The sequence below is a fragment of the Nyctereutes procyonoides genome, unplaced genomic scaffold (genome assembly GCF_905146905.1).
Source record: "Nyctereutes procyonoides isolate TBG_1078 unplaced genomic scaffold, NYPRO_anot_genome, whole genome shotgun sequence".
Lineage (NCBI taxonomy): Eukaryota > Metazoa > Chordata > Mammalia > Carnivora > Canidae > Nyctereutes > Nyctereutes procyonoides.
In genome coordinates this window covers 86,518,807-86,530,920 of record NW_026575125.1, presented here as the reverse complement: position 1 = coordinate 86,530,920, position 12,114 = coordinate 86,518,807, and the positions used below count along the sequence as shown (strand labels likewise).

At 42.9% G+C, this 12,114-nt stretch overlaps 1 protein-coding gene across 5 annotated transcripts in view; it reads right to left on the bottom strand.

Moving 5' to 3' along the window:
* Positions 1–4,265: 4,265 nt before the first annotated feature.
* Positions 4,266–12,114, bottom strand: part of PLS3 (plastin 3) — a 90,406-nt gene continuing 82,557 nt past the window's right edge. For all 5 annotated transcript variants that reach the window (XM_055338299.1, XM_055338296.1, XM_055338297.1 and 2 more), the window contains exons 11-17: positions 10,581–10,776; positions 9,526–9,604; positions 8,637–8,751; positions 8,296–8,429; positions 7,210–7,333; positions 6,866–6,990; positions 4,266–5,523 (exon numbers count right to left, since the gene is read on the bottom strand). In XM_055338299.1, coding sequence (XP_055194274.1) covers positions 5,391–5,523; positions 6,866–6,990; positions 7,210–7,333; positions 8,296–8,429; positions 8,637–8,751; positions 9,526–9,604; positions 10,581–10,776 — 906 coding nt within the window. In that variant the 3' untranslated portion in view covers positions 4,266–5,390. The remainder of the gene's footprint in view (positions 5,524–6,865; positions 6,991–7,209; positions 7,334–8,295; positions 8,430–8,636; positions 8,752–9,525; positions 9,605–10,580; positions 10,777–12,114) is intronic.

The following is a 12,114-nucleotide window of genomic DNA, read 5'->3' as shown; positions in this document are numbered from 1 at the left end:
TGCGGGACTCGATCCCGGTCTCCAGGATCACACCGCGGGCCGAAGGCGGCGCTCACCGCTGGGCTACCGGGGCTGCCCGCAAAGGACATCTTAAACATTTATTATGTATTCTGAATCTGGAGCCCAGATTTGGGAAAGGCAAAATCAAGAATCGCTGTTGGAGACAAGGTTTAAGTATCTAAAGACAGGAAATGTTTCGCCAGCCCTGCGAAACCGTCCTAGAGGATAGCGAGCTGGAAAGCGGCAGGGGGCGAAAGCAGCAGCAGCGTCGCATATTCGCCAGGAGAGGGAGACGTTCGTTCACTTCAGGATGCGGCCCGCGGTCCGTCCGTATCCCCCCCCCCCCCCCCCCCCCCCCCCCCCCCGATGCTGGCGGTCCACGCGTTGGCCCAAGCTCACGGAGAACAAGGCTTAGCCCGGAGTGCCAGGCCAGCTCCCATACGTGAGGGGCTATTTCCGTTTTTCATCAGGGATATTGGACTGAGAAGACTGTATTGTAAGTCTAAGCTGCCAAGCCTTACAAGGGGCCCCTTCCATGAAATCTAATGAACACAGCAGAGTTTTTTATTTTTTAAGATTTTTATTTATTTGAGAGAGAGAGGGCGAGCGTGCAGAAGTAGGGGGGAGAGGGAGAAGCATATTCCCCATTGAGCAGGGAGCCCCATGTGGGGCTCAATCCCAGGGCCCCGGGATCATAGCCTGAGCTGAAGGCGGACGCTTAACAAACAGCACCCAGGTGCCCCCGCTGCACAGTTTTGAAATAGGACTTTGAAACCAGGAAATAAGGATGGGTCACATCTGTACCTCAAAAAGGAATACGCAGGATTTTTTTTTTTTTTAACACCTACCTGGCCCTTTTATCTCCAAACTTGTCAGAAACTAATCATCATTTCACATTGGGGATTTTTTTAAGATTTATTTATTTATTCATGAGACACACACACACACACACACACACACACACACAGAGAGAGAGAAAGAGAGAGAGAGAGGGAGGGAGGGAGAGACACAGGCAGAGGGAGAAGCAGGCTCCATGCAGGGAGCCCGCGGGACTCGATCCAGGGTCTCCAGGATCATGCCCTGCACTGAAGGTGGCGCTAACGCTTAGCCACCTGGGCTGCCCACATTGGGCATTTTGCTATGACCACCACCACCACCTGTAACTTGTACACGTTCTGTCTACCACTGTCAAAATGCATACTTTCTGACTTTGTGCTCCTACCTGATACAAACTCCCGCTGTTATATTTTACTTTGTGTTAAGTGTTTGTGTCCCTGATACACAACTAGAGTGCTCAAGAAAAAGTATGTGTTTCATTCATCTTATACAAGCCTTAGAGTGGGTCTCTATATTGTTTATTAATGAAAAATAGTTTAACAGTAGCCTGAACAGAAAATACAACTTTGAAAACTTTTCCATCCTCGGTAAGTACATTGAATAAAAAGTGGTGAAAGAGGAAGACTAAAGTCCTAGGTTCTTCACTGAGGGACATTTCATAAAGTGAACAAGATCTGAAAAATTTGGGGTGCTTAGGTGGCTCAGTTGGTTAACCTTTGGACTCTTGGTTTCTGCTCAGGTCATGACCTTAGGGTCATGAGATCAAGCCCTGCAGCAGGCTACACACTCAGCAGAGAGTCTGCTTGAGATTCTTTCTCCCCCTCTCCCTTTGCCTTCTGCTCCCACTTTCATGTGTGCATGCTCTCTCAAAATAAATAAATCTTAAAAAAAAATCTGAACAATTCCTCCTGAGTCACTGCAGTTCCTAACATCTGGTGTTGAATGGTTTTATACAAAAAATCTTGCACAAATACTGTGTTTCCCAGTAAGTGGTTGTCATCTCCATTCTTAATTTTTTAAAAAGATTTTATTTATTTATTCATGAGAGACACACAGAGAGAGGCAGAGACACAGGCAGAGGGAGAAGCAGGCTCCATGCAGGGAGCCCGGCGTGGGACTCGATCCCGGGACTCCAGGATCAAACCCTGGGCTGAAGGCGATGCTAAACCACTGGGCCACCTGGGCTGTCCGAGATCTACCCTCTTAATAAATTTTTAGATTGGAAGAAAACATTTGCAGATGACATACATGATTGTAGAAAATCCCAAAGAATTTACCAAAAAACCCCACTCCAAATCAAATACTTAGGTATAAACTTTAAGTGTATGGACTTGGGGCACCTGGGTGGCTCAGTGGTTGAGTGTCTTCCTTCGGCCCAGGGTGTGATCCTGGGGTTCTGGGATTGAGTCCCACATCGGGCTCCCCATGGGAAGCCTGCTTCTCCCTCTGCCTGTCCTGTGTCTCTGCCTCTCTCTGTGTGTAGAGACACAGAGAATAAATGAATAATCTTTTTTAAAAAAAAAGGCTACTAAAAAAAAAAGACAAGAAAAGCAGTTCTTGGTTTCAATTGCATAACCCTCATTAATTTGAGAATCAGCATTCCCTTTTAATGTTCATTGGCTAATCAGTTTTTGAATTGGATAATCAATTCTTTTGCCCATTTTTCTTAATATTTTAAGTTATCTTGACACCCAGAGTGGGGCTCGAACTCACAACCCGAGATCGACAGGATCCCTGGGTGGCTCAGGGGTAGAGCGTCTGCCTTTGGCTCAGGATGTGATCCTGGAGTTCCAGGATCGAGTCCCACATCAGGCTCCCTCCATGGAGCCTGCCTCTCTCTCTGTGTCTCTCATGAATAAATAAAATCTTAAAAAAAAGAAAAAACCCAACCCAAGATCAAAAGTTGCACACTCTACTGAATGAGCCAGCCAGGCACCCCTACCCATTTTCTAATTAAACCTTTTCTTTAGCAGAAGACAGGTCTTAAGCCGGGTTTATCCTTACCAGGTACTCTGGTATATGTTTGCAGAAGACTTGCCTTTTATTTATTCATTAAAGCTGTTTTTATATTAAGAAAATTAACCTATCATATGGGTAGTATGGGCCAAATGTTTGTCTCCCCCAAATCTTATCTCCCAGGTGATAGTATTAGGAGGTGGGGCCCTTAGGAGGTACTTAGGTCATGAGAGTGCAGCCCTCGTGAATGGGATTAGTGCCCTTCTTAGAGACCCCACAGAGCTCTCTCACCAACCCCATGTGATGTTACAAGCTAGAAGATGCCTTCTATGAACCAGGAGACAGGCCCTTACCACGCTGCCAATCTGCTGGCACCTCAATCTTGGCCTTCCCAGATTGCACAACTGTGAGAAATAAATTCGTTGTCTATAGGCTATCTAGTCTGTATTTTGTTTTAGTAGCCCAAAGGGACTAAGGCTATGGGACTAAACTGCCCCCCTCCACCTGGTCATCTATATTTTGACTGTGCTTATTGTATTTATTTGTACAAGTTTTTTTTTTTTTGCAAAAGCAGAATTGTCACATTTTTATTTTTTAAAAAAGATTTTATTTATTCATGAGATTCAGAGAGAGAGAGAGAGGCAGAGACACAGGCAGAGGGAGAAGCAGGCTCCATGCAGGGAGCCTGACGCGGGACTCGATCGTGGGACTCCAGGATCATGCCCTGGGCCAAAGGCAGGCGCTCAACCGCTGAGCCACCCAGGTGTCCCACATTTTTTATTCTTTTATGTCTTTGGGGTTTGTATTATACTCAGAAAAATCTTTCTTACTTGAGCTATACAGTATTTTACACTATCACCATGCAGTTCATCAAAGGACTGTATTACACATTACTCATTTACACAAATCCTTAAAATGGTACCATGAACCACTTGCTGTCAACTAGGGGTGATTCTGCCCCACAGGGGACATTTGGCCACGTCTAGAGATATAATTATTCCACATACTGGGGCTGTGCTACTGACACCTAAGGGGTAGAGGCCACAGAGCCCAGCTAAACCACCTGCAATACACAGGACAGCCCCTTCCGGCTCCAGCAAGGAATTATCTAGCTCCAAATGGCGATGGTGAGAAGGTTAAGAAAACCTGCCATAAACAATCTCCCCTCACTGGTTATTTGGATCCCTCATTGTTTAGGTCTTCTGTATATCACAGAACATTGAAAAGATTGAGTGAGATGGGAAAGAAGGAAAAGGGGAGGAACAGATAAGGAAATTCTGGTAAATTAGAGAAAACCCTCTGAAGCCCACTGGGACTTTCCTTAATTCAGTCCCTGTAATTCAGCTCCAAAAGCTTAAGTTGAACAACCGTCACTTTGTACAGTACACCAGAAAAAGAGAATACTGGGGGGGGGGGGCGGAATCTGGCAGACATTACTGGCAAACCACGAAGGGGTAGAAACATGCAGAGACTAATGATTATGTAAATGCCTTTATTTGAACTAATGCATTGCTACCAGATTACATCACTTTTCAGAGTTAGCGTAACATTATGATCTCAGAAAGTACAGCAAACAGCTTGACAAAGCAAGAGTACATTAAGTCTTACATATGTATTTTTATTTTTTAGTGACCTCATCTCCTTGTTTTAGGTGTAAAATTAGAAAATTTATGGTATGCTTAGCATGCTTCGCCTATGTATCCTGTCCACGTTCTGAGCATACTCTCTCCTCAAAAGTGTCATATTCAACAGCATTTTCAATCTAAAGAGAGAGTTTGATGATACAGGTTTTAAAACAAATAAGCATATATTGAACCAAGTCTTTTAAGACAAAATATGTCAACTGTTTACAGCTTGGGTGTGAGAGGGCAGATGCAAAATCAAGGAACACTTTTCCTCTACCTTTAATGTATGGTTTTTACGTACTTGAAGACCCCTTAAAAAAAGTAGCAAAATCAGCAGTCTTATTTAATGTAATCAAAATATCCTTAAATGTACAAAAAAGATCACGTAGAAAGAATACTGTAAAAAGATACTTATTTTAAGATTTTAAGAATAAAAGAATACGAAAAGCTTCTATTACATTCTGCACAGCCAGTTACTTCTGCCAATTTTCAGTACTACAAAGATAAGCGAAGGATACTCCTGTCCAAATACCCTCTGGCCACAGCTCTCAAACAAGAACTAGCATCCTGGATGGAAAGCAAACTTATGGTCTAATGATATTCATATCGAATCATCTAAGCAAGTCCCAAGAGGTGGACATTCTAAGGGGTGGGGGGAAGATACACAGAAATGACAATACAGCAATGGGAAAAGTCAAGGCCAGCGGTGTAGGAGGCGGGAGTAAATGATTTGGCCATGAGTGCATTTCAGGTGTGCCTGACAAATCCGACTTTGACTCCGGGAAAGAGGAGGTGTTTCCATTAAAACTCTTTCCCCTGTGAGTTCTCAAGATGAGGAGTCTTGTGAATCACAACTATGAGTCCTTTGAATGACCAACGGTTCCTTAAGCCATGAGCACTGCACCTGGGAAGAGCTGACCTGCTAATCATACACCTGGGAGCAAGGTTGTTTTTTATTTCCATGGGTGATTTTTACACCCTCTTCATCCCCCTGCCCATCAAGCATGCAAACACGGTCATGACCATCTTGGGCTTTACTTCCACAAGGTCTTCGGGGAGAGCGTACACCCTGGCTCCAATTCTTCTAGCCATGGACACGGCATACCTATTGGCAACAAAAATCAAGATGAACCCCTTGCTAGCCAAGGACAGGAGATGAGACATCTGTTTCCTCTTATAAAAGCATTTGGCTGGGATGTGAAACTTTCACATTGAAACTTCAAATTGGGATGGTTTTACGTTTTGTTGGTTTCTGTTTTGTTTTGGCGGTCACTCTTGAGTGACATCCCATTTCTAAGCTCTGCTGTTTGGGACTGATTTTATTCACCCTTCTTCTGCAAGGAGAATTACTTTTGGAGCACTGACATGATATGAAGATGAGAAAAAATACATATAATTATCCAGATCAGCTGTACGGTCAGTGTTGATATGTTCATTGAGCACATTGAGTTTATCCATTAATAGGATAACGGATGCTCTCATGTGATCTTAAAGATGAGGGGTGGAAGACTATGTCACATGTCTGATTCCAAGCTGCTCTGGGAGATGCAGTGCAATCTTCCACACAGTCAAAGGAGGGGAGAGAATTTGGAAGGTATGTGGACAGAGTGGTCAGAACAAGGAAGACAAAAGGTCCATAAAATAAGGGAGGAAAGAACTTCTGTGTCCAGCTCAGGAAATCGGCAGGAGCATACTACAATTAATACACAAGCCATTTCTAGGGGGTTTGTAACACAAATTTGTAAAGATGATCAAGTTTCTGAAAAAGGAAGTTTTTCAGTGGGCTGATTTTCAATGTATGCTAATCAAGCTTTCATGGGTTGCCTAGAAAACCAGGTCTCACAGTCTAGGTCTTTGGTGAAGAAGAGAAGTGACAGGTGGAAAGGCCCTTCTCCATATTGCTGAAATGCAGACAACTTCCAAAGCACAGTGTCAGTGGCAGGTTAAGCATCCTGCTCATTTAGGAAGCAAGATAATAAACTCAACATATAAAAAAAATAATAAAAAAATAAGCCCAACATATGTAGGAAAGGTGATCTGTGCATGGTAAAAAAAAAAAAAAAAGCCGTAAATAATGTGTTTCAAAAGAAAGCGTGAGGCAGAAGAATATTCTTAGCTCATTTTCTCCTTGTTGGAAGTTCGTGTAGCTGAGCTGCATTAAAACACAAACTGTAGTATTTCGGTAATTCCCTAAAGCAACAGCTGATCGAGCCCCTACTATGTCAGACATGATGCTAGGCTTTTAGATATTTAATTCATTGCCAAATCTCTCAGCTAAGTATTACTGCTCACATCTTTACTGATGACGAGTCTGGGGCTCCAAGAGGTTTCCCTCAGGTGATACCATTCTTACATGGTAGGACCTGAGCGAGAACGCAGATCTGCCTGGCTACAAAGCCTGCGCTCTTGCCAGGACATTAATCGTCAGTATCATTGGTGTCTCTTACTTGGCATTATTGTGCTTGTCATCCTCTGTCAGGTTGCCGCTCTTAACAAGGTCATAGTTTATGCAGCCCGGCTGGATGGCGTCAATTAAGTCCACAACTGCCAAACTGGAGCTGATCGTCTTGTCCTAGTGTCAAAGGACAATACATCCGAGAGTTTCAGTTTGTACAGACTGGCACGGGGTTACTCATATAAAGTTGCCATACGCCCCCGCCCGTGAGTGATGGGGGTCTTGCCATCAGCACAACGCAAATTCACGCCGACAAACCAACCAAAGGCTCTCCTTCCAAATGACTGACACTTCCTAGCAACCATAATGGTTAAGAGTCAAATGTGCAACTCTTACCTTGAAACTCTGAATAGAAGTTGATTTTCCAGCTTCAGCCAATGTTCTGTTCACCCAGCTTACGATGATGTCATCATTAGCTTTCTGCCCATCTCCAAGGTCTTCCAGAACATTGAGGGTGTATCTAAACAAAGAAAGGGAAGATGAGGTTTGAAAATCTACTTCATGAGAAAGGAAATGCGAATAATAGAAAGGTGCTTTCCCTTCAATTTCTTTTCTTCCATCCTCAGGTTTGAAAGACTAAAGATTTCAGGGGAAGAAATTCATTCATTCTCTCTCTCTCTCTCTCTCTCTATATATATATATATATATACACACACACACATATATATTTATATATATAAATAATATATATTATATATAAATAAAAAATAGATATAAATTAAAAAATATATATAAAATCATTCAAGTAGCAGTGGCTCACCACTGACTGGCCCTTTGCAGGTGGTGCTGGTGGGGGGGTTTCAGAGCTTTCCCGAGCAAGCTCAGCAGTCTAGCAGGTACCTTCTCTGTACTAGTCCAACAGTGGCAATGACTGCAAAGCAGCTGTGCTTTGGCTGGTCCTCGACCATAATGAATGCTTTTCGGCATTCCAGTTGAGAGATCTTTTTCAAATGGATACATGGACTGTTCAGAATTTTTTGCTGTATTTTTATTGGCTGACACTAAACGGGGCTCACGTTTACGGGCCAGGCTTCCTATTAAAGTCAGGAAATGGGCAGCCCGGGTGGCTCAGCGATTTAGTGCTACCTTCAGCCCAGGGTGTGATCCTGGAGACCCGGGATCGAGTCCCACATCGGGCTCCTGCATGGAGCCTGCTTCTCCTTCTGCCTGTGTCTCTGCCTCTCTCTCTATGTCTATCGTGAATAAATAAAAAAGATAATAAAAAATAATAAAGTCAGGAAACGTTCACGGCTCTGCGGCCTGACTTTCCAGGAGGCGCCCCCCCCCCATCCCCGCGAACATCTAGCATCTCTCCAACCACAAACCTCTCGTGGTCTCCGACACGCCTGCCAGACACTAACACGGACCGAGTCATAGACTGTTAGGCCTGTGGGGCTTCAGCAGGTCCCGCTGTGCACCTACCTTCTCATCAGCTGCCAGACTAAAGCTAATGTCAGCGTTTGGTTTCCATCATTCAGGTCTTGCCCTCCGATCCCAACCAGGGAGAATTTGGCAGGATGCTTCCCCAGTTCAACAGCGTAGTTGCAGTTTTCTAGCTGGAACCCACAAAGAGTAAACCGGTGAGGATTTTTCGTGTGTTTCAGCTGCATGTGCGCGCGGTGCCCCGAGCTTGACCCATCAAAATCAGTAAGAGATGGTTCCTGTTCTCCAGAAGCTCAGATTCACGAGTTTTCCCAACAAAAGAAACAAACGGAGCATAAAAATGGCCTGTAATAAATGTAGGCAGCAACTTAACGATCTACCTTTTTCATGTTGGCTCCGAGTTTCGGGTATGGAGGCTTATTAACCTTATTCCAGTCGACAGGAACTTTAATTCGTTCATACAACTGTAAGATTACCAGGGCATCTTGCAGGTCACTAAAGATTTAAAAATCATTTAATCAGTGTTTTCAGACAGCTGAGCCTTTGTTTCCTTAAAAACAATAACAGTACGCCAACTAAAACATAAAATCACAGATAATACCCAAGGCTCATATTTTCTAACAGTTTGTCCTAAAGATAGAGCTAACACCATCTCATTTGCTTAAAATACTTATTGAGGGCTTCTGGTTGGCAAGGTACTATTCTAGAAGCTGGGCACACAGGACAAAAATCCCTGGCCTTACACTAGAGTCAGACACAGAGAGAGACAATAAACAAGTATATGGATAAATAAATAATTTGATTCGGGGATGTATGTAACTGCTATGAAGATAACAAGAACCAGGGTTAGGGTGGCAGAGTGTTAGGTGGTGGTCAGGGTCTGAATTAGTGGCTTGAATATAGTAAGGGAGTAAGGCATTAGAGGCAGAAAAGAATATTCCAGGCTGAGAGAACAGTGAGTACAACGGCCTCAAGACATCATGGATGGTCTACTTAAGGCATTCCCCGGTCTCTGTTTAAAGATATGAAGGATCTATTCCGTAGGGGGTTAGAAAGACATTCATACATTCTTTCACTTAACGATCATGTAAAGAAAGAAGCTGGGCTTCTGTGTATTTGGAAAATGATAATGGATGTCACCATTCAGCACTTCCAGTCAAAGTAACCAGTGTAAACTGACATCTGGAAAATGTTCAGAGCTGTAGTTCTTTCTGGGACATCCATTCACAATGTTCCTGACTGCTTAAGATAATAGTATAAAAGGCTTACGCATAGAGATGGTTTACATGGGGATTAACTCCAAGAGAATTCATCCAGTTACGGAAGGTTCTTTCTTCACGAGTTTCTCCTATTAAGAATATTCACAAAATTTATATATTAATTAAACACCTTGTATATGTGCATATAATATCAATTCATGGGTAAGATTATTTCATTTTCTTCGGCACAGATCTAGAGGTTTTCTCCAGTATGAATCTCTAAACATTCTCTCTAGATACAGGCTTATTTTTAAAATATTTTTTGAATTTATTTTAAAATCGAAGAATACATTATAACCAGCTACACAATTTAGAGGTCTATGAATTTTTAAAAAATTTATTTATTCATGAGAGACAGAGAGAGAGAGAGAGAGAGAGAGAGAGAGGCAGAGACACAGGCAGAGGGAGAAGCAGGCTCCATGCAGGGAGCCCGACGTGGGACTCGATCCCGGGTCTCCAGGATCAGGCTCTGGGCTAAAGGTGGCACTAAACTGTTGAGCCACCCGGGCTGCTCTGGTCTATGAATTTTTTATGATCTCTTCCCCCTTCTAATGCTTCCCCAGTATCTCCCCAAATCCTTATACCTCAAAAGCAACTGATGTTATCAGTTTTACATTCAAAAATTTTTTTGTGATAAAAAAAATTTTTTTTGGGGGGAGGGGTGGTCATATGAACTCTCTATACTCATGAATTTACATCTTCCCTCTACACATTTATAAATTCTAAGCTACACACGAGTACTCCTTTTCCATGCCTATATTAAAGCAACAAATTGCGTGAAACCTGAAAGCAACATTTAAAGATTTTATAGTACTGCCAGGGATGCCAAGGAATGACTGTTATATTTGTTCATTTTGAACCTTCTACTTCATGCATATATAATCTGGTATCATTCCTTTCTGTCAGCTGCCACTTTTTACTCAGCCCTTGGGTCTACTTCCAGCAGATATTTGCTAAAGGAAAGTGGAGAAGGAAACTTATTCAGTCAAAATCCTGGAATCACCACGTCCTCTGTATTTCTAGTCTGTAGACCTGCACATTAGAATGTGAGAAACCTTCAATTACCTTCCAGTAGAGTCCAGTCAATATCCTGGTTCTCCGGCTTGGTTAGTGCTGGGTATTTATTAAACAGGTTAGCCACAAAGGCTAAGTTCAGTTTGGGGTTTCCACTGACCACATCAGCAGGGGTAACAAACTGTCTGCAACCTAACTTGTCAGCCTGTTGAAGCATACTCTCGGCTCTCTTCAAATCATCTGTTTCCTGTTGAAGTAAAATAAGAAGGCATCTTTTAAAAGGCTATACTAAAAATATAGAAATGTTTCCCTACAATGATAGGCTGGATATACAATTCGACTTTCTCTTAGCCAACATATGGTGCTTATTATAAAATTGTTTTGAATGCAACAGCAAAAAAAGTTGGCCGAATTTGACTGCAGTACCTCAAAAACACCCTAGGTGGCACCAGATCGCTTAGCTCAGTATAAAACCTTTCATTGAATTGGGATTATTATGTCACTCTTGCAATAACTCCTCAAAAAGCTAAAACTTTTTAACGTTTCAATTGGACCCTAAAGAGGGTGGGAGACAGAAAAAGAGAAATTGTGAGAAAATATTTTAAAAATAATAATCAAGAATAGCAGTTTCCAAGAATTTAATTTCAGGTTTAAAATGCATATTTCAAATAGTAGTTTTCTTTAGTAGTAATAGCAATAGTAGTGCAAAGAATTTTTGTTTTTTTGGTCACTGTTTGCTTGTTTTTTAAAAGATTTTATTTATTCATTCATGAAAGACACAGAGAGAGAAGCAGAGACACAGGCAGAGGAGAAGCAGGCTCCCCATGGGGAGCCTGATGTGGGACTCAATACCCAGGACTCCAGGATCACCCCAGAGCCAAAGGCAGATAGTCAACCACTGAGCCACTGAGGCGTCCCTGGTCACTGTTTAACTTTTCCACCCAGGCAAATGCGGAGTTGCTCATTTCTGTAAAGAATACTTACCTCCAACTAATTCCTATGACTCCTCACTTGTAACCTTCTCTACCCTTACCCCATTCTATTTTCTCCCCTCTGGAAAGTCAAGTGCCCAGCTCTGGATTTTTCTTTTTAAAGGTTTTATTTATTCATGAGAGACCCAGAGAGAGGCAGAGAGATGCAGGCAGAGGGAGAGGCAGGCTCCCTATGGGGAGCCCGATGTGGGACTCGATCCCAGGACCCCGGGATCATGACCTGAGCAAAAGGCAGATGCTCAACCACTGAGCCACCGGGGTGTCCCTACCCCACCTCTCACTCTGGATTAACACAGGGGTTGGTGAAGAATTTAAGTTATCCAATCATTGCAGCCCAATTGTCAAAAACACAGTTTCTCAGGCACCCACTACTCCCACCTCCCAAGGCTACAAGTGAAAAACCTGGAGCCGCAGGAAGAACAGTGGCTTTTGGATCTTCTGTTTCTGGTGACCTACACTTATAAAAGAACAGAGTGGCACACTGGGACGTTACTACATCTACCCGCTACAGTTTTGCCCCAGGACAAACATAAGCACTTCTGTGGAACAGTGTCATGTGAGAAAGGGGTTTATAATCTTGTGGGGAAAGGAGA